The sequence below is a fragment of the Myotis davidii genome, unplaced genomic scaffold (assembly GCF_000327345.1).
Source record: "Myotis davidii unplaced genomic scaffold, ASM32734v1 scaffold526, whole genome shotgun sequence".
In the NCBI taxonomy this organism is placed as follows: Eukaryota; Metazoa; Chordata; class Mammalia; order Chiroptera; family Vespertilionidae; genus Myotis; species Myotis davidii.
Genome location: NW_006296797.1, coordinates 115805 through 136005, shown reverse-complemented (window position 1 = coordinate 136005; position 20201 = coordinate 115805). Strand labels below are relative to the sequence as shown.

Genomic DNA, 20201 nt, shown 5'->3' with positions numbered 1-20201 from the left:
CTGGGTTTGGGGGGCTGATGGCCTTTGGGGGAAGGACCAGCAGAGGAGTCAGGGAGGGGCAGGGAGGGAAGAGGGAGGCACTCAGGGCAAGTGTGGTGCTCGGAAGCCAGGTGAATAAAGACGCAGCAACAGTGGGAGACAGAAGCTTAGGTTTGGACGTGGTAGGTTGAAATGCCTGGTACACATTCAGTATTGATGTTGGATGGGCTGTCAGAGACCAAGTGTGGAGCTGGGTATGGTCATGGGCCAAAGCTTGTCGTTGGCAGGGCAGCAGGGAGGAGATTTGGGGGGTGGCTGGGCCCCTGAGGGGTGACCAGGATGCCCTAGATTTGGGCCGCCCTTTTGCCCTCAAGGGTCAGCCACCCCAGCTAAGCTCCCTGGGTGGAGAGGAGATGGGGTGCCAGACCTGCAGGCTGTGGGAAGTGGGGAAGGGACAGCCTGGCTGGTCTCCATCAGCTAATCCCTAATCCCTGGGCAGAAAGGATGTTTTTCTCTGCGGAGGGGCCTTCCTCCTCCCTCGTCCCCCGGGTCAGAGGACTCCCCACCTCCTGCCAGACCCCTCCGAGAGCATAGTCCACCGGATGGGATAACCTGTCTGTGATTAGAGCTTCAGAGGAGTGTTCTGTCTCCTCAGGAAGGATTAAGGAGATTTCTTTTACTGCCCATTGGAAACGGGGCCAGAATTGAAGCTTGTTGTGTAACCACTGGGTCCTAAAGACCTGTTGTCCTGCAGGAGACTGCTCTGTCAAACTCCTCTCCCCAATGGCTTTGCTCTGCGCCCAGCCCGGAGCTGTGATCTCCTTCTTCCCTGCTGGGGCTCAGCTCCCCAGCCTTCTCCCCCAGGAGTACCCTGGCCCCTCGGGTGGAAGGAACCAGCAGCCACAGGGGCATCGTAATTGAGCCTTTCTCTGCTCCAGGAGCTGGGATGTGGCCATGCCTTTAACCCTCACACAACACGGTGAGGCAGGTTACTGCCATTATCCCCATTTTAAGGGTGAGGAAACTGAGGCACAGAGAGGGAAAAGGTCCTGCCCAAGATCACAGGTGGGGAGCTGGGATGTGAATCCAGGACTTTCTCCCATAACATTCTGCTGCATTGATCCATTTTTATCTCTATTCAGCACATTTCATTTTTACTTGATAGTTACTTTCTCTCCATTTGTCTCTACCACTAGACAGGGAACTCCATGAATACAGAAAGTGTCTGATTTATCTTTATAACCTTCAAGGGTTGGGCTTTGAGTCAGACTTGGACTCAAGTCCTGGAGCTCCCACTCCAGGACTTTGGGCAAGTTTCTTACCTTCTCTGAGTCCAGTAAATGATTGATTAATGAGCGAGAATAAAATATGCCTGATAAGATTGTTGGAGAATACAGTGAGAAGATGTGAGTGACATGCTGAGCACAGTGTTGGCAAGAGTGATAGAAGTGTGTATTGGGCTTAAGGAGTGGTCTGTTTTTCATTTTATTTTTTTCTTTATTGATTAAGGTATTACATATGTGTCCTTACCCCCCCCTCCCCCCAAGCCTTCATCCCCCTGGTGTCTGTGTCCATTGGTCAGGCTTATATGCATGCATACAAGTCCTTTGGCTTATCTCTCCCCCTTCCCCCCGCCCTCCCCTACCTTCCCTCAGGTTTGATGGTCTGATCGATGCAGGAATGGCCTGTGTTTGCCAAACTCAGAGACAAAACTCACAGATAGCACATGACAAAAACCAAGGAATAAAATCTGTATGTTACTCTGGAAGCGTCATGGGAGGATCATGGCATTTGTCCTCTGGGGTCCCCAGATTAGTTGGGGAGACAGAATCTATTATTCATTCATTCATGCGATTCATTCAGTGTTTACTATGTGCCAGCTGTGGACAGGACAGATGAGATCTCTGACCTCATGGCGATAACCAGCCAATCGGGGAATCAGCAAGTAGACAATAGACAAATACAAATAAAAACAAAGAAGGGAATTTCAGAGTTGAAGATGCTGTAAGGAGGTGAGTAGGTTGGTATAAGGAGGCAAGGGTATGGGGTGCTATTTCAACAGGTTGGTCAGGGAAAGCCTCTCTGAGAGGGGACCTTTTAACCAACGTCTGCAGAACAAGCAAGAGCCAGCTGTGAAAATATCGGGGCGGGAACAGCAGGCACAGAAGCTCCGAGGTGGAATGAGCCTCAGGTAAGCAATTGAGGAACAGCAAGGTGGTCAGTGTGGCTGAAGGGAGTGAGTGGGAGACGTGGGGAGACAATGGCCCCGGGGTTGACGGGCCAGATCAGGCAGGTAAGGGGTAAGAGGCTCAGCCTTTATTCTCAGTGCTCTGAAAAGCCATGGAAAGAGTCTAAGTCAGGGGTGGGCAAACTTTTTGACTCGAGGGCCACAATGGGTTCTTAAACTGGACCGGAGGGCCGGAACAAAAGCATGGATGGAGTGTTTGTGTGAACTAATATAACTTCAAAGTAAACATCATTACATAAAAGGGTACAGCCTTTTTTATTTTTTATTTTTATTCATTTCAAACGGGCCGGATCCGGCCCGCGGGCCGTAGTTTGCCCACAGCTGGTCTAAGTGGAAGAGGAAGATGAGGGCGAACCTTCATGCAGGCCCTGAATGAGGACACTTGACGAGCTGTGTGAGCCCAGGGAACAAGGTGTGATGTTCTGTCTGTCAGGGGCAGTGAGGGAAGGCTTCCTGGAAGGAGAAGGCCTTTGGTTTTACCCTTGACAGAGGTCAGATGTCATTCGGTTATTCATGTCTGCCGGAAGGGACACTCTCAGGTGGAAGAGGCCTTGCTGTCTCATCTACCTGTGTGCGCAGGTGCGGGGTATGAGCATGTAGTAGCTGGTCAATAATGATTTGTCGAGCGTTGCTGCAGGCATCTTCAGGAAGCATCTTAGGCAGTGAGGTTTACTAAAATCCCTCAGTTCCTACCCTCATGGAGCTCCAGGCCATGGAAGAGATAGGCAAGAGATTGTTGAATAGGTGGTGAGTGGTACATTGGACCTCAGCGAAGGCACTTTCCTAGAAGAGATATATCTGTGCATCCCCTGCGGCCAGCACTGGGCTTGGCTCCTAGTAGGCAGAATACATGTTCACTGGGTGAATGATTCTGGGGACCAGGAAGGAAGGAGGGATGAAAGCTGGACACGTATTAACTTTCAGGCAGCCCCCCATTCCCTGAATTTCAAACTTGCCACCAACTAGCCCAGGGGTGGGCAAACTTTTTGACTCAAGGACCACAATGGGTTCTTAAACTGGACCGGAGGGCCGGAACAAAAGCATGGATGGAGTGTTTGTGTGAACTAATATAAATTCAAAGTAAACATCATTACATAAAAGGGTATGGTCTTTTTTTTTCAATAGTTTTATTCATTTCAAATGGGCCGGACCCAGCCCGCGGGCCATAGTTTGCCCACGGCTGAACTAGACCAACCTTCTCTCCGTGTCCCCAGATCACTGCACTGAGTTATGTCCTCCTGGAAGACTGGATCTTGCTGCTCTTTGCAGCTCCCAGCAGCCGGCATATTGCTGTTTTCCTAACCTGAACTCGCTCAGGCCTTTGTGTATGCTGATCCCTCATCCTAGAACACCCTTTCCTGTACCCAGTGGTGGTAAATCGTGCCCTACTGACCCAGCACAGTTCGCAGCTGTGTTTTCTGTAGGCCACATGGTGCTTTCAGGAAAACTTGGACTTGATATCTACATTTACCAGTTGGGAGAATTCACAGGAAATGCAGGATTTCCGGCTTTTCTTGAAAAGCCATAGGATGTCTTAGTCTTCCCAGGCAGCCATAGTCAGCCACTCTGAGGAGTGGCTCCCGTCTTCAGCAGTGAATTTTATCTGGTTTTGCACACTGGATCCCAGCTTAAGGTTTTGTATGATTAGAAAGTTTACCTGTTAAATCCAGAAAGCCCCTGAGTGAACCACTTGCCAGATGGACCCTGTTAAAGCCCAGAGAGAGACAGTGGCTTGCTCAAATTTGCCCAGTTGTCCTCTAAAACGGAGCAAGACTCGGCTTAGAGCAGAAACATGGTCACAGTTGCTGTCCTCTGGTGTGTCCTCTCCTGTCCTAGCATCTGCTGTGGGGTACTTCCTGTCCCACCCCCAATCCTGGCCACAGGGCTGGGGTCAGTGCCAGAGGCGGCCTCCAATGGGACAGCGAGTGGGCAGCCGGACGCTGAGCCCCCAGCTTCCGAGAGTGGGCACGCCACATCTGTTCACTTCTCTTAGCTGTGGGCAACTTTCTCCCTGTCTCTGAGTTTTGGGACTTAGAGAATGGAACTGGGGATGGGCAGGACCCTGAGCAGTCTCTTTCCCACCTAGGGACCTGTTCTACCAGATAGATCCTTTTCTTCTGTGCTCCCCCACCCTGGGCCTGCACCCGGGGCTCTCTGAATGCCTCAGCACACACCACTACCTACACACAACGCAGGTCTTTGCTCAGCAAACCCTAGAAAGCTAAAAATAGCCCTGCCCCCCTCTGGCCCTGTAATTGGAGGCGGGACAGCTGGTTTCGATAAGCAGGAGAGCTCTGTGCTCTGGCCAGCTGCCACCTGCTTTCATTGAACACAGATTGCGAGGCGGAAACAGCTAGTTCCCGGCTCTACCCTTTCTTGCTGACTTCAGGGGGGGTTGAGCTCTCAGTGCACTGCCAAGAGCCCGGAGCTGGGGTCTGACTGAGCCTCTGCTGCACGGGGTAGTCACGTTGGATTTGCCTGTTTTCTTGTGGCTGATGAGCACTGCTTTCTCCCTGAGTCCTCCTCCTGCTCCCAGAACACTCCTCCTTGCTCAGTGGTTCATTCGATGGTCAATAAATGATTATTGAGCCCTCATGTGCTTTTTTGACCCTCTTCTGGGTTCAGGGGGTGGAGCCATGCATAAGAGGGCATGGAGATTACATTCTGGTTGGGGGAGATGGCTGATAAACACATACATAAATCTGCAAATAGTGCAACTTCAGACAGTTACAACTATTAAAAAGGAAGCAAAACCTAGAGATGGGATGGACTGTGTGGGGTGAAGGGACTGCTCTTGGTGAGGTGGTCAGGGAAGGCTTCTCCGAGGAGCTGATAGTTGAGCTGAGAACTGAATGATGAAAAGGAGGGGCTACCTGACGAGCTGGGAAAAGTGTTTCCCGGAAGAGGGAACAGCAAATGCAAAGTCCCTGAGGCAGGCGGGAATCTGACATTTTTTAAAGAAGGTGGCCATGGCTAGAGCATAGTAAGTGAAAGACGGAGGGATGGGCCCGTGAGGATGGGGCATTTCTGCACGGCCTGGATTTCACGTGGGCAGACTTTTCTTTCTTCTGAGAGGAATGGGGAAGCCCGTTGGAGGATTTTAAGTAGGAGGCTGACATGATTTCATCACTATTAACTCTCCTGACTCTCCAGTTACCTTTCTGGACCCGTATTTCTTCCTGCTTGTTTGGTTTTTCATTCCTCCTGTTCATCCACCCATCCGTCTAGCCATCTATCATCCATTCCCCACCCATCTACCCAATTGTCTCTCTACTCATCACCTACCCATCTACTCATGTTCCCCTCCACCCACCTGCTCACCAGGCTTTTCAGCCGTCTGTTACTCATTTGTCTGTGAAGTCATCCATTTATCCATTCACTTCCCCTTCATTTACCTATCCACTCATGTGTCCATCTATCCATCCTCCCATCCTTCCACACTCCCATTTATCCATCCACTCAGCCAGCCAGCCAGCCAGCCTGAGGCAGGGCCCGGGGTCTGCTATGCCCACCTCTCTGCCATTGGTCATGGGGAGAATCACCAGGCCTCAGCACAATCCCCAGGGCTGTGGCCCCCTAAGCTTTGCTTCCCTGAGGGAAGTTTAGCTCTCCTTCCCAAGAGTGGGTGAGGCCAAGCCTGCTTAGTGCTGGTCCCCGAGGGCCAGGACTGGGGACGTCCTCTCAACCACATCTTATGTTCCTGGCAGTGAGTTTGTTGCCTGGCTCCTGGAAATTGGTGAAATCAGCAAAACGGAAGAAGGAGTCAACTTGGGCCAAGCCTTGTTGGAGAATGGCATTATCCACCATGGTGAGTGGGGGCCGGGCCTGGTGGGCCAAGGGGTCGGAACAGGTCAGACCCCTACAGTGCTGTTTCCACGGACTCAGAGGCCATTGCTATACGTCTCTGCAGCCACTCTGTTCCCTGGCACCGTGGGGTCCCAGGAATGTGGATGCCCTTATAAGACTGCTAGCTCCCCTAGGGTAGCAGCAGTGTGGGGACACCTCGAAAAGATGGGGGCAGAGGATGTTCTGTCCGCTTAAGTTTATTGAGAGCCTGTTTGGGACCAGGCACTGTCCACATAGCGGTGAACGGGACAGATGAAAACTCTTGTCCCCTTGGGGCCAAGCTTCTAGTTGTGGGGAGAAGACAGTAGACAAGATAAATAAAAATAAGTGTATACAGGTGGTGGTAAGTGCTAGGGAGGGAGAGAAAGCAGGGAGTGGGGTTCATTTGGAATAGGCGAGTTGGGAAGGCCTCACTGAGAAGGTGAGGATGGAGCCAACACCCGAGAGAGGGAGGGAGCCAGGTGGGCTTTGGGGTTCCAGGCAGAGAGAACAGCCAGTGCAAAGTCCTCGGGACAGAAGGGTAAGTGATTGTTTGGGGAACAAAAAGGGTGCCAGGATGGCTTCTGCGGAGTGGGCAGGGGGAGTGTTAGACGATGTCAGAGGGCACAGGGCCACGTGGAGTTTTCAGGGGATGAGGTCCAGGAACTAATAGGGGATTGTAGAGTCTTTGGATTTACTCTGAGTGACGTGAAGCCACTGCTGAGTTTTGAGTGGAGGAAAGACCCGCCCAGACTCAGACTTTAACAGGATGCTTTTGGCTGCCATGCGGAGAGTGGACCGTGTGCCAAGGGTAGCAGCAGGGCGCCCAGCGCCGAGGCAGCTGTGATATTCTGGGAGGGAGATGGAGGTGGCTTGGACCTAGTGGAGTGCAGAGTCAGAGTCTGAATGTTTTGAAGGGAGAGCCTACAAGGTTTGCTAATGGATCCAAAGTGAGGAGTGAGAGACAGAGAGACACACGAAGGGCTGCTCAAGGCCGTTGTGTGGAGATGGTTCCATAAATGCTGACAGTGTGGTCTCGGACCCAGCACATGTGGTCCCCACCCAGGCTTTGGTGATCTAGCTCCAAGGAGATGCTGGGTCCATTGCGTCCCAACACAGGCTGGCTTGGGGCTTTCTGGGCCTCTCATGCCCCAAAGTGCAGGTCCCAGCAAGGCCCCGCATGCAGCATGGGCAGGAGGCTCCGTGAAATCTTGCTTGGCACGGAGCCTGGCCAAGTGGAGGGTGATGATGGTGGGCTTGAGGCCGAGGGGGCCTGCTCTGTGTCACTGCCCCCTGGGTCCCTCTAGTCTCTGACAAGCACCAGTTCAAGAACGAGCAGGTGATGTACCGCTTCCGCTATGACGATGGCACGTACAAGGCCCGGAGTGAGCTGGAGGACATCATGTCCAAGGTAGGGACCCTGTCACCCTGACTCATCATCCTGAACCCCTCAGTCACCGCAGAGCAGGCTTATGTCCCACTGGCCTCTCCCCACCCCTCCCTCTTCCTCCCCACACCTGTTCTTTATGGGGAGCCACCTCTCCCAGCAACCTGGATTTGGAGTCCCTGATCCCAGACTCCCCCTTTTTTTCTTTCAGGGTGTGAGGCTTTACTGCCGTCTTCACAGCCTCTATACCCCTGTTATCAAGTAAGTTACTCTCTGCAAATTTCAGTTTCACCTTCACTGATAACTTCACTGAGCCCCAGTCTTCTCCATCAGTTGGGGCTAATGATGACACCTCCCTGGAGGTTTGTTACTAGGGTTAAGTGAGTGTTTTGGGAAACAGTGCAGCATGGTGGTGAGTTTACCTTTAAAGACAGGAATGTTCGTAACAAAACAGAAATGGAAAGAATGAATGAGAGTTTTCCTCATCACTCAGAGGACACCAGCTTTCTATAGTCACGGTGCTGTTGACTTGGGGGCTGGGTAATTCTTTATTTGAGAGCTGTTCCGGACATCCCTGGTTCCTACCGGCTAGATGCCAGTAACCCCTCCACCTCTCGCCCGGTCATAATGGCCAGAAGTGTCTCCAGACACCGCCAGGTGTTTCTTGGGGGGCAAAGTCGCCCCTGGAGAGAGGAGACTCAGAGCCATCTGCTCCTGCCCCCTCACGCGGTCGGTGAGAAGGGGGTCTTGCACTGAGAGTGAGGTGTGGGATCCGGGCCCAGTGCTGTCCCCAGCCCCTCCCTCTGCCCCCAGGCCCAGAGAGCCTGGCACCCTTGGGTCCAGAGCACTAGGGCAGGAAAACGGCGTCTGCTCCCGCCTCTGTCCCCTCATGTGCTCAGGATGCGCTCCCTCCTCTCCACAGAGACCGCGATTACCACCTGAAGACGTATAAGTCGGTGCTGCCCGGGAGCAAGCTGGTGGACTGGCTGCTGGCTCAGGTGAGGACCGTGACCACCGTCGCGCTCTGCTGGGGACTGAGAGGCTAACGGGATGTAGTCCTTCGAGGAATTTATATTTTTTAATTTTTTTTCACTTGTGGTAGGATACACGTAACACTTGCCATCCTACCCATTCAGGAGTTTTAGGTGCATTCACACTGCCTTGCAGCCCTCCCCGACAGCCCTCTCCAGAGCTCTTTTCATCTTGCAGAACTGAAACTCTGAACCCATTGATCACTCACCCTCATCCCTCCCGCCCCAGCCCCTGGCAACCGCCCTTCTACTTTCTCTCTATGAATTTGACTGCTCTAGGCACCCTGTCTACTAGTATGTGGAGTCATACAGCAGTTGTCTTTCTGTGTCTGGCTTATTTCACTCAGCGTAATGTCTCAAGGTTCATCCATTCTGCTGCTGCATATGCCAGAATCTGCTTTCTCTTTATGACTGAATAACATTCCATGGTACAGACAGACCACATTTTATTTATCAATTCTTCAGTCAGTGGACACTTGGGCTGCTGCCACCTTAAGGCTTTCAGGTTTAAAACTGGGACCGTCCTGGGCAAATTGGGCCGGGTTGGTCTCATCCTGGCACCGCTCTGGAGCCTCCCATGTGGAACTTGCCAAGTTACTGCCTTCACATGCGTTCCCAGGGGGCAGGGGCTGGGCGAGGCTTAGCAAGTCTGTGCGTCAATTTTGCGGCAACTTCCCAAAGGTGTTAGTTCCATGGACACTCCTGTCTGCCCGTCTCTTGTCCTTTATGGCTCCCGTTCACAGGGCACTTCCTCTGCGCCAGGCACTGCCTGGGCTCTGAGCGCGCTCTCCCTGAGTCCTCCAACCCACTTGCAGCTGGGAGAGCGGCGGCCCAGAGAGGCCATGTGCCTGGTCTCGGGCACACAGCCTCGGAGCAGCAAAGCTACGGGGACTCGGACAGGCCTGTCTCACCCTCTTGTGCTTCAGTTCTGCAAACTTTTCAGGGAGCCCTCAAGAACGTTCATTCGTAATCTGTAAAAAAGAACGCATTGGCTCCAAAGATGAGGAGACGACGGCAAAATCAAAGTGGATAAATGTTTAAACATTTCCAGTTTTATGTCAACCTTCATATAGCATTCATGAAAACCCCCTTCCATTCAGAAACACTGTGCTGGCTGGATTTTCTCATGTCACACAAATTCCTGATGGCTGCCTAAAAATCACAGCAAATCTGTAAAGGAATGGTTTTCTTGGAGTCAAATACCTTCAGAAGCAAGTTTAGAAGATTCCTTTAAAATATGGTACAAGCCACAGAAACATATTTAATGTAGGATGTGGGTGCATTTTAACCTGTTTGCGCTGATGTAGGACCCAAGGTCTGGAATGTCTGGATTTAAAGTCAGATTTGCACATTTGGGAACCAGAGAACTCTATCCATTGTGCTACACCATCCTTGGGATCCCATGAAGCCAGCCCAGAGCATGTTTTACTTACAGTCAGCCCGACCTGGGTTCAAGTCCCACCTCTGCCACTTCCTAGCTGAATGATCTTGGACAAGCTACTTAGCTTCTCTGTGCCTCAGTTTCCACACCTGTAAAATGAAGCTAAAAAAAACCCGTACCTTCTCCGTTAGGTTATTTTGAGGATTCCATGAGTGGATCATTTAAAGTGCTTCAAAGGGCCCCTGGCTCTGGAGTTCACTGTCTTCACCTCTCTGCTTGGTTGTTTTTGGGCTGTGCTACCTGCGCTCCAGGGCACCCCAGACTGTGGTCATCAACTGGAGGGCCGGGGTCAGTGGGCTGGGGCAGGACAGAGCTGGGACAGGCCGGGAGCCAGGGGTGGGAGGGCACAAATCTGCCAGCTCCTGTGCTGGCTCAGCAGAAATGTGCCTGCGTACCCTCCTCACTGACCCCCACCGTCAGGCAGATGGCGTGTGCTGACCGTGGCAGGATTTTCAGTACAGGGGGCCCGGGGCCAGGGTGGGAGCAGACAAAGGGCCAGGCTGGCGGCTCGAGGCAGCGGCTGAGGAAACCGGGTAACCAGGGGCAGGACAGGAGCCTTGGCTGCAGCCCTGGGTAGCTAACCTCTTGTAGCCTCAGTTTCCCTACCTGTAGCGTAGTGTTTGAGGGAGGGTCCAGCTCTGAAAGGATCCCGTTTTCACAGTGTAACCTCAATTCTGCGTTTATCAAATGGGGTTAATAGGAGTGATTGCTTCCGGGTTACCATCAAGGCCAAGTGAGCCTGACCAGCGGTGGCCCAGTGGTTGAGCATCGCCCTATGAACCAGGAGGTCACAGTTCGATTCCCGGTCAGAGCGCATGCCTGGGTTGTGGGCTGGATCCCCAGTAGGGGACCTGCAGGAGGCAACTGATCAATGATTCTCATCATGGATGTTTCTATCCCTCTCTCTCTGAAACCATAAAGACATATTAAGAGTGAGATGGTGCAGTGCCCAGCCTGTGGTAGGTGGTGAGAGGCATCCTTGGGCATTGTGACGGGTTTCGGAATTCATGGGCAAAGGGGCCCTCTGAGGCCCTCTGTAAGTTCCCCCACGGCGTTCCCTCTCCAACCCTGCTTTGCCTCTGCTCCCTCCATTCTGAGCTATTTCTCCCTGCTGAGAAGTCACTGAGCACGAATCGCTAACATTTATCAAGTGCTCGCTACACGCCAGGCATTGGGCCAAAAGTCTCATGTGCAACATGTCCTTTAGTCCTCACAAGGCTCTGAGTGGACACAATGATTGCTCCCATTTTAGAGACATGGAAACCAAGGCAGATAGAGGTGACTTCAGGGTCGGTGTCCAAGCTGGGTTTTCCATTCTTTCATCCAGTATATTCCTCAGACATTTCTCGTGGCCCACTAATTGCTCGATACTGTGCTTCAGGGTGGGGCTGTGGGGTGACCGTGGCAGGCGCTCATGCTGCCCATGGGAGCTGACATTCTAGTGGGAGACAGACCTTAAACCAAATTTGTTTATTAGGAGATTGTGCCTGGCATGGGGTAGGCAGTGAGAGGAACCCAGGGGCAGGGAGCATTGGGTTGATCCCCCCGAGAGCAGTGCCCTGAAGGGATGAGTGACTTTCAGGCTGTGACAAGCGCAGCACAGCTGTGACTAAGGGGACCAGAGAGCAGCACTGGATGAGTATTTGTCCAGGGGATGTGGTGGACGGGGTGGGGGACTACTTTCGGGGAGTGAGGGAAAGGCCTACTCCAAGGAGGTGACATAGGTACTGAGACCTGAAAAGCCAGGGCAGGGCATTCCAGGGGGAGGAAAGAGCGAGTGCAGAGGCCTGAGGTGGGGTCACGTGAAGTGTGTGGGAGGAGCAGCAAGGAGGCCAGTGTGGCTGGGGGTGAGGGGGCAAGCCGGGGAGAGGATGGGGACGTGTTGTGGTGTGTGTGCCTGTTCCTTCCTCCGGGGAGGGAAATGGGGACTTGTGGTTTCCCCACGGATGATGGGACGTGGGGTGGGGGCTTAGTTTTCAGGTGATGGATGCATCTGGGATCAATGGATTTCCTTCTTAACCTGAGAATCCCACAGCCGTTCCAACTTAGGAGCCTCCCTGTGGGTCACTCCAGGAGCCTTCGGGGAGCAGGGGAGCAGGGATGGGCTGGGAGCCCAGACTGCGTGCCTCAGAAAGCCAGGTGGGCTCCAGACGGCTGCCAGGCCCCCAGGCTGCAGAGCTGGGCCCCGGCTGTGCCTCCCCGGCTGGCCCCTCACAGTTGGGGGGTGGCTGCTCCGGATTCCGCCTCTCTCATGGATGGCGGCCTCCCTCCCGTAGCGGGACTCTGAGCTTGCCAGTCCTGCGGCCACGGGCCCGGGGTCCCACAGGAGAGATCCGTCTTCTGTAGGCAGCTGGGTCAGCCAAGGCGGCCACATACCGAGGCCAGCACTCCTCCAGGCCCTCTGCTCTGTGTCTGAGCCCCAGTCCTGGCAGACGGAGCTCTGCAGCTCTGGCCTCACTTCTCCTGTAGCTGGGAACTCCCGCCCCTGGCCCCTCGATGCTCCCAGTGGCTGGGACAGTCCAGGCCTCTGGCGCGTCTGCGTCTGGCGAGTGCCTCTCGGAACTTCTCGCTTTGGGAGTTGTTTATTTTATTTTATTTTTTGTTTTTGCTCATCCTTTTTTTAAAAAAATTAAATGTATTGGTGTGACAGTGGTTAATACGATCATATAAGTTTCAGGAGTGGGCTTCTATGGGACAAGATGTGTATATCGCACTGTGTGCTCACCACCCGTCAGATCTTCTCCAGTCACCATGTGATAGGACCTCCCACGCTAGAAGTTGTTTAAATGAGAGGTTGTTTGAACATAGTTGAAGCTCATTGACTTGGCTGCAAGCTCCTGCATGACTTGGCCCCTGTGGACAACACCTTCAGTTAGTCAACACGTATTTATTGAGCACCTACTGTATGCCAGGCCCCTGGGATGCGGCCGGGAACACAGGCCTGCTCGCTCACCCTCTCTCTGCCAGCCGCCCCAAGCTTCTTCCCACTGCTAGACCTTTCTCGTTGTTTCCTCTGCCTGTCAGCTCTCCCCGCACCCGCAGGTCCCCTCCCCGCTCCTCATGCACACACACAACTCACACACTTTGCCTGAACATGCGGAGATTATTTAGGTTGCCAGAAGCAGATTCTGGCTAACTTCAGGAATGAAAACAGAGGAGGTGGTGTGTTGGAAGGTCATGGAGCACCCACAGAGTCAGGCGAGACCCAGGAGCCTTAGAAAGAACTGGCATCAGGGAACTCCTGTCTTCTCGGGCGCGGAGCTGAGGGGCACCGTCTGCAGGACACTGCTCTCCGGGAGAATCAGCCCCACTTGTTCCTGAGCCTGGGGTTCCTCCGCTCAGTCATGTTCCTGGGGCACCGAGCATCGCACGGCCTTCCATGGATCCTGTGCCTCAACCTGGCCTGGGGGGCGGTGGCAACCCTTGAGGGACTGTCCCACCGAGGTGACATTCTCCGTGTGAGAGTTGGCCCCCAAAGGTGAGCCCAGCACACTGGCCACACCTGGGCAAAGTCACTTTCTCGGAGAAGCCCTGAGATGAGCCAGGTCCCCTATTAAACTGTACCAGGGACAAAACCCAGTTACGCAGGGGCCTGAGCAGAAACTCATGCCACCCAATAGTCAGGCCACATATCAAGAGCCTTCCATCTTCCACTCCGTCATCCTCAGCAGGTCTGCACCTTGGTCAGGAGATCGCCCCACAACCCCTTGCGTCACTTCCTCGCGTGACTCTACCCCAGGCAGGGAGGGGCGGGCTGCTTTTCCCTTTTATCAGGGAGGAGGGGGTTATCCAGAATCGCCTGCAGGTTTCCCCAGATGTCTCATTGGCTAGAGCTAAGTCAGTTAGGAATTGAACAGAGATCCAGCTACAGAGCCTGAAAGAAATTAGGGGTTTATTTTTCTGTATTTATGAGAGAAAACCGGAGGTTGGTAGTTCAGAGCTGCTAGGGTAGCCTCATGATATCTTTGAAGACCACACTCCTACTGTGTTGTGCTTAGTGTGTTTCTGTCCTCAAGGTGTAGGATGACTGCAGAAGCTCCAGCCATCACATCTTTGTTCCAGGCAGAAGAAGAGAAAGGGAGGGCCAGGGACAAGGGGGTTTTGCCAGAGTTCCCTACCACCGATTTCTGTTTATGTCTCACTGACCACCTTTAACTACAAGGGAAGCTGGCATTGCATTTGTCTGGATCGATTCGTTGCCATCCACTACAGTGAGGGTTTCAGTCCTGCAGGCTTTGGAAAGGGTTGTTTCTAGGCAGCCAACAGTGTCTGCTACTTAAAACCTCCATTTCTCTTTTGTGGTGTTTATCACACACCACTCGGTGTGTTTATTGCAAATACAATAAAATAAGACTCTTGTTAGGGGTTTATTAATAACAATCATACACAGGTTTTGGGGGGTACCTCAGTCAATAAAACAGACACAATTCCCTGTCCAAACTAGGGGTGGGGGGGGGGCTTTTCTCCAGCCTCACACAGCCCCTTGGGTGCCAGTCCACCTAACCCCCTCGCTCCCCCTTGTTCTATTCCAGGGCGATTGCCAGACGCGGGAGGAAGCAGTGGCGCTTGGCGTGGGCCTGTGTAACAACGGCTTCATGCACCACGGTAACCACCCCTTCCCCTCTGCCCAGCCTCCGTCTGTCCTGCTGCATTTCACAGGGAGGGGAAACTGAGGCCGGAGAGAGCATGGCTGGGACCCAGGCGGTGGCGCAGAGGGATGGACTCTGGAAGGCCTGGCCGTTCCTCCTCCTGGCTTCCGCTTTGTGCTGTTACTCAGAGGTCAGCAAACTGTATGCAAAGGGCCAGACAGTAAATAGTTCAGGCGTTTCAGGCCACGGCCTCTGGCACAGCTCAGCTCTGCCATTGCAGCCGAAAGAAGCTACAGGCGATGTGTAAACAAATGGGCGCAGCTGGCTGCCGGGGAAACTTCGCTGTGGCCACAGTTTTCTTGGTCATGAGATGCATATCCTTTGCCTCTGTATCTGTGAGTTTCCCAGCTTTCTCTGGTTGATTTGTTGGAGTTTTTTTTCACATAGTCTAGATGAGCGGTTCTCAACCTGTGGGTCGCTACCCCTTTGGCGGTCGAACGACCCTTTCACAGGGTTCGCCTAAGACCGTCCTGCATGTCAGATATTTACATTACGATTCATAACAGTAGCAACACTACAGTTACGAAGTAGCAACGAAAATAATTTTATGGTTGGGTCACAACATGAGGAACTTATTTAAGGGCCAGAAGGTTGAGAACCACTGGTCTAAATAGTTATTCCTCATTGGCAGTGCTTTTTGGAGTACAGTGCACCCGAACCCCTTTCCACCCTAGGACAGATATTCTGAATTTCCTGTCCCTTCTGCAGGGTGAGAGGGCTGCCACTCACAGGAGAGGTCACCTGGTCCCTCGCCTGCCTTGTAGCCTGTAGCCCTGCTTTTAGGCCGGACTCAGCTGATTCCCAATAAGCCCATGTCCCTCTCTGGGCCTCAGTTTCCCTATCTTTTTGCTGGAGGCCTTGCTGTCCCCTCCCCTCTGAGCTCAGCAGGCCCATGGCTCTGGGCTCACTCCCCAGTTGCCTGTTTCCCCAGCTGCGAGGGCAGGTTGGGCCCAGTCTGGGCAGCCTCAGCCATTCCCGTTCATTGGCCCCGACTCACCAAAGTCCCTCATTCCCAGAAGCCGCTCTGTTCCCCGTGGGGCCCTCCAACAGCTCCGTCCCTCTTGCCAATCAGCTGGGCCGAACCTCTCATTTGTGGGTGAGAGTAATTAGGGGTCCACCCCAGCTGCTATTCTGGGAAGGCTGCTGGCTGAGGACATTCGTGTGTGTGTGGTGGGGGGTGGAGGAGGGTGGGGGGAGAGTGACTCCCAGGCAGTACCAACACTCTCAAGGCCCCTCAGGGAGAGAAATTGCAGGGTGCGGCCCCTGCCCCCCTGTCCCCTGCCACGAACTCAAAAACAGGCTAAAATAGGAAAGGGCCGAATCCTAGGTTTGTGGCTGCTGCAAAGTGCAGGTTGGGGTGCAGAGTAGAGGGTGAGGTGGGGCCTGCGTGGCGCCTCGAGGCCTCTGACCTGAGCTCACGGGACCCTGAGATGTCCTCAGGGAGGGAGCCGAGAGTCCGGTGGTCCAGCTCTCTCACTCAGGCACGTCCGGGGAAACTGAGGCTCACCACTGAATCCTCACAGCCACGTCGGGAAGGCGGTGCTGTTACTACCCTCATAGAAGAGGAAACCGAGGCTCAGAGAGGCTAAAGGGACGTGAAGTTGGGAAGGGGCGGAGCAGGGATTTGAACCTGGATCTGGGCCCATCTCACAAGGTAGGCCAGCCGCCTCAGCTGAAAGAAGGCAGTGGTGATACCTCACCTTCCTGAGCTCCTGGACCCGGAGTCCAGCCGTGTCTCAAACATTTCAGCAGAGACACAACGTCATGCCGCTTCTTCCCACATGTTTACTGTGGGGGGAAAGCCCGCCAGCCCCCTAGGGCCTGGCTCCCGAGCTCTGGGGAGAGCAGTAATTTGTGTGTCTGCTCTCTCGAGAGGTAAGAGGGGTGGCCTGAGAAAGAAGCTCACAAACAGCTAGACGTCCCGGAAAGGGAGGAGGAAGGAGGGCAGGCTGCCTGCTGCTTTTCTTTCGTTACCACACCGGCTGGCAGCCTCTGTCTTCCGGGATGGCAGGGACTGGGCGAGGCGAAGGCCAGTGAGGTTTCCTTCTCTCGGGCCCCTGATATCCTGCAGCAGCCTTTACCAACCTGAGCTCTGATGTGCCTCCTTCATGTAATTTGTCCCTGCCTCCCTCTAGCAGGCCAGGCTGGGCAGCATGGTGAAAGGAGGCACTCTGGGACCTCGGTCAGTGTATTTAGCTTCTCCGGCCTCAGTTTCCCCATCTGTCGAAAGGGTGCAGCAAACCCTTCCTTGCCTGAGGAGTAAGTGAATCTGAGCCGCCATCCATGGTGAGCCTCCAACTAGTAGGTGCTTTGTTACGTTGTAATTCATAGGGACCAGGTCACATACTGGTACTGACTGGTTGTTTTTATTCATTTTCCTGGCTTGTCTTAGAACAGAGGTCAGCTTTTTTCCTGCGAAGGCCCAGCTAGTAAAAGCGTTAGGCTTTGTGGGCCATGCAGACTCCTGCAATGATTCACCTCGGTCACTGTGGCACAAAAGCAGCCCCAGACAATACGTGGATAAAGGGCTGTGGCTGGGTTCCAAGAAAACTTCATCTGTGGAAGGAGGCCGTGGGCTGGATCTGGCCCGCAGGGCCTGAGGCGGGCAGCCCCGGTCTGAAGAGTCCCCCTGTGGCCTCTTTCCGGTCATTATGGAAGTGGAGCGCCTGTTCACATGTGTGATGCCCATTTGGGTTTACCCCTCTGTTAGTCGCCCATTCATGTCCTTCGCCCTTTATCTATGAGGTTCCCAGCCTTCGCCGGTTGATTTGTTGGAGCGTCTTGTATATTCTAGATAGTTATCCCCTGTTGGTTTTAGACATTACGGTGCCTTTTGTACCTGCTGTCTGCCTGTGGCCTTCTTGTTGAAAGGAAGTTATAGTGCTTTTTGGAGGGTTTGAACCTGCACCCCCTTTCCACCCTAGGACAGAGATATCCTCCTGCATTTTGTGTGGTGAGTTTTAGTTTTCCTGTTCATATTTAGGTCTTTAATCCATCAGGAGCTTATTGTGGTCTAAGTGTGAGTAGGGATCCAATTTTATTTCCATCCCCCGCAAAATGGGTTCCCTGCACCATCTGGAATTCTCCACGTGGTCATTCATCATCCATCACATACTAAGTTCCCGTAAACACACGGTCCTCTTATGTGATTTCTGTTCTCTTCCACGGGTTCTTCATCTGTGTCTGCAGTAGTTCCATGCTGTCTTGGTTACTCTGGCTTTGCAATATGTCTTTATAGCAGGCGGGGGCAAGTTCAGATTTTTCAAGAGACAACAGAAAGCCAGACTTTTATGTGAAAGATCCTAATATGTTAGTGTTGGCACATGATTCCATTGAATAAAACACGGTGCTGGCCAAACCAAATGTGTCCAGGGGCTGGTTCCGGCCCGTGGCTGCCAGTTGGCACGCGGCCGAAACCTTCCCACGTGAGCCTGACCATGTGCTTGTGTGTCTGTGGGTTTGCAGTGCTGGAGAAGAGTGAGTTCAAGGATGAGTCGCAGTACTTCCGCTTCCACGCCGACGAGGAGATGGAGGGGATCAGCAGCAAGAACAAACAGCTTCGCAACGACTTCAAGCTGGTGGAGAACATTCTGGCCAAGCGCCTGCTGGTAGGAGCAGAGCTGAGCTGCCGCGTCTTCCTTCCCAGACCCACCTTCTGATATGGCTTCAGATGTGGCTGGAAGACCTTCAGATGCGGGCTCAGCTTGGAGCACCCCAGAGTCTGGGTGATTCTAGGTGGCGGCTGGCATCGCTGCCAAGAGGCCAGGTCACTTCACTGGCCAAGACTACCTTCCTCACAAAAGAGATCGGGCTGTCTAGCTTTTCCTTTCCATCTCCCCTTGTCCACCCTCCATCCCAGCCTCACATTTGCAGAGAGAATGGCCTCCTGAGATGACTCACCCTGCAGAACAAAGCCTTAGTTTTCCGGGCTGGCACCCCGTCCATCCCGTTGCTGTCAATGTCCTTGCAGTTGAGGTAGAACATTGATGTGCAAACCCTAAGATGTTAGTGCTGGCAGCCTGTTCGGATAGTTGGCCTGCCAAGCCCGCCAGGTCCTGTTCCTCTGCTTACTGTGAGCAGCAGCCTTCATCTCAATGCCTGGACCCCGTGTCTCTTGAGCAATCAAGAGACAGCTCAGAGAGATTAGGTCTCTTGCTGCAGCCAGAGTTGGGGCCAAATTCTGAATACTATGGAGACAGCTCCATTGATTTCTCTCCTGCAGTACTTCTCGGGTTGCTTTTTCTTGCACTTCCTGTTTCTCCTACTATAAAGCCCTCCCATGCTCCCCGTCACCCTTAGATAAAACCCAGTCTCTTGTGGCCTACAAGACTCTTCCTGCCTCTCCAGCTTCCTCTCCTGTTCTCTCCCTTTCCTCGCTCCACCCCAGCCACTCTCATCTGCTTTTTATCCTCCAGTACCTTGGACCTGACTCAGGGCCTTTGCACATGCTGTGCCCTCTTCCTGGATCCCTGTCCTCGTTCTTTATATAAAAGTTCTGTTCCTCACTTCATTCAGTCTTGGCTCACATATCGCCTTTTCTGCCCATGTCACACCATGTTCTGTCCTTTTAAGTGCTTTATTTTAATTCAAACTTCATACACTTCCTTTGTCATATTCTATATCTGTTTCTCCTCCCCCACTAGATAGCTGCATGAGGGCAGGAACTGTCTGTCTTGTTCAATACCGTTTCCAGCGCCCAGTGAAATACCTGACCCATATAATAGGCAGCAGCTCAGCAGATAATGGTTGAACGTGTAAATGTGTTTCCCTGTGGCCCCCCACCCCGAACCCCAAAGCCTCCCAAGCTGCCTGCCAAGTTCTTGGTGGCTGGACACCTTTAGATCTAGTTTGTTCATTAGGCCAGTACATTTTTAAGAAAATAGGTTTTTATTGATTTCAGAGAGAGGAAGGGAGAGAGAGAGAGAGAGAGAGAGAGAGAGAAACATCATTGATGAGAGAGAATTATTGATCGGCTGCCTCCTACATGCCCCTCACTGGGGATCAAGTCTGCAACCCGGACATGTGCTCTGATTATGAATTGAACCGTGACCTCCTGGTCCATAGGTCGATGCTCAATCACTGAGCCACACCGGCCGGGCTAGACCAGTGCATTTTTATTGAGCACCTACAGCATGCCAGCAGGTGGGAGACAGTGGTGCATGACTGAGAGACTGTCCTTAGGTTGGGAGGAGAAAGAGGAGACAGATGATGAAAAGTAAACACGAAATCAGCACTAGATTGAGGTACGAGCTAGGTGGTGTGTCTTCACAGATAGGTATAGAGCGCCTACTGTGTGTCCTGGGTGCTGTGTATTCTGTTCCGTTATACTCCTCACCCCATACCCCTCCCCCATGTAGATCTGGGGCCTGAGGAGCCAGTAGGGTCACAGTCGTTTGGGGCCAAGGCAGGGCTGGCTCCAGGCCTCCCTCCTGACTCCACTGCCTCACCGGGTCTCTCCTACTTCGGGCCCACAGATCCTGCCCCAGGAGGAAGACTATGGCTTCGACATCGAGGAGAAGAACAAGGCCGTGGTGGTGAAGTCGGTCCAGAGGGGCTCTCTGGCCGAGGTGAGGCCTCTCGGAGGGGCTGTGGGAGTCGGAGAGTGAGGCGTCTCTCTACACATTCCTTGAGCAGGTGGCAA

General features: G+C 53.2%; 1 protein-coding gene across 1 annotated transcript in view; it reads left to right on the top strand.

Annotated features, from left to right (window-relative positions):
- Positions 1–20201, top strand: part of PREX1 (phosphatidylinositol-3,4,5-trisphosphate-dependent Rac exchange factor 1) — a 189232-nt gene that overhangs the window by 138100 nt on the left and 30931 nt on the right. Inside the window, exons 12-18 of the mRNA XM_006772500.2 lie at positions 5935–6035; positions 7360–7463; positions 7651–7700; positions 8362–8437; positions 14444–14516; positions 18026–18168; positions 20035–20127. Of these exons, the coding sequence (XP_006772563.1) occupies positions 5935–6035; positions 7360–7463; positions 7651–7700; positions 8362–8437; positions 14444–14516; positions 18026–18168; positions 20035–20127 (640 nt within the window). The remainder of the gene's footprint in view (positions 1–5934; positions 6036–7359; positions 7464–7650; positions 7701–8361; positions 8438–14443; positions 14517–18025; positions 18169–20034; positions 20128–20201) is intronic.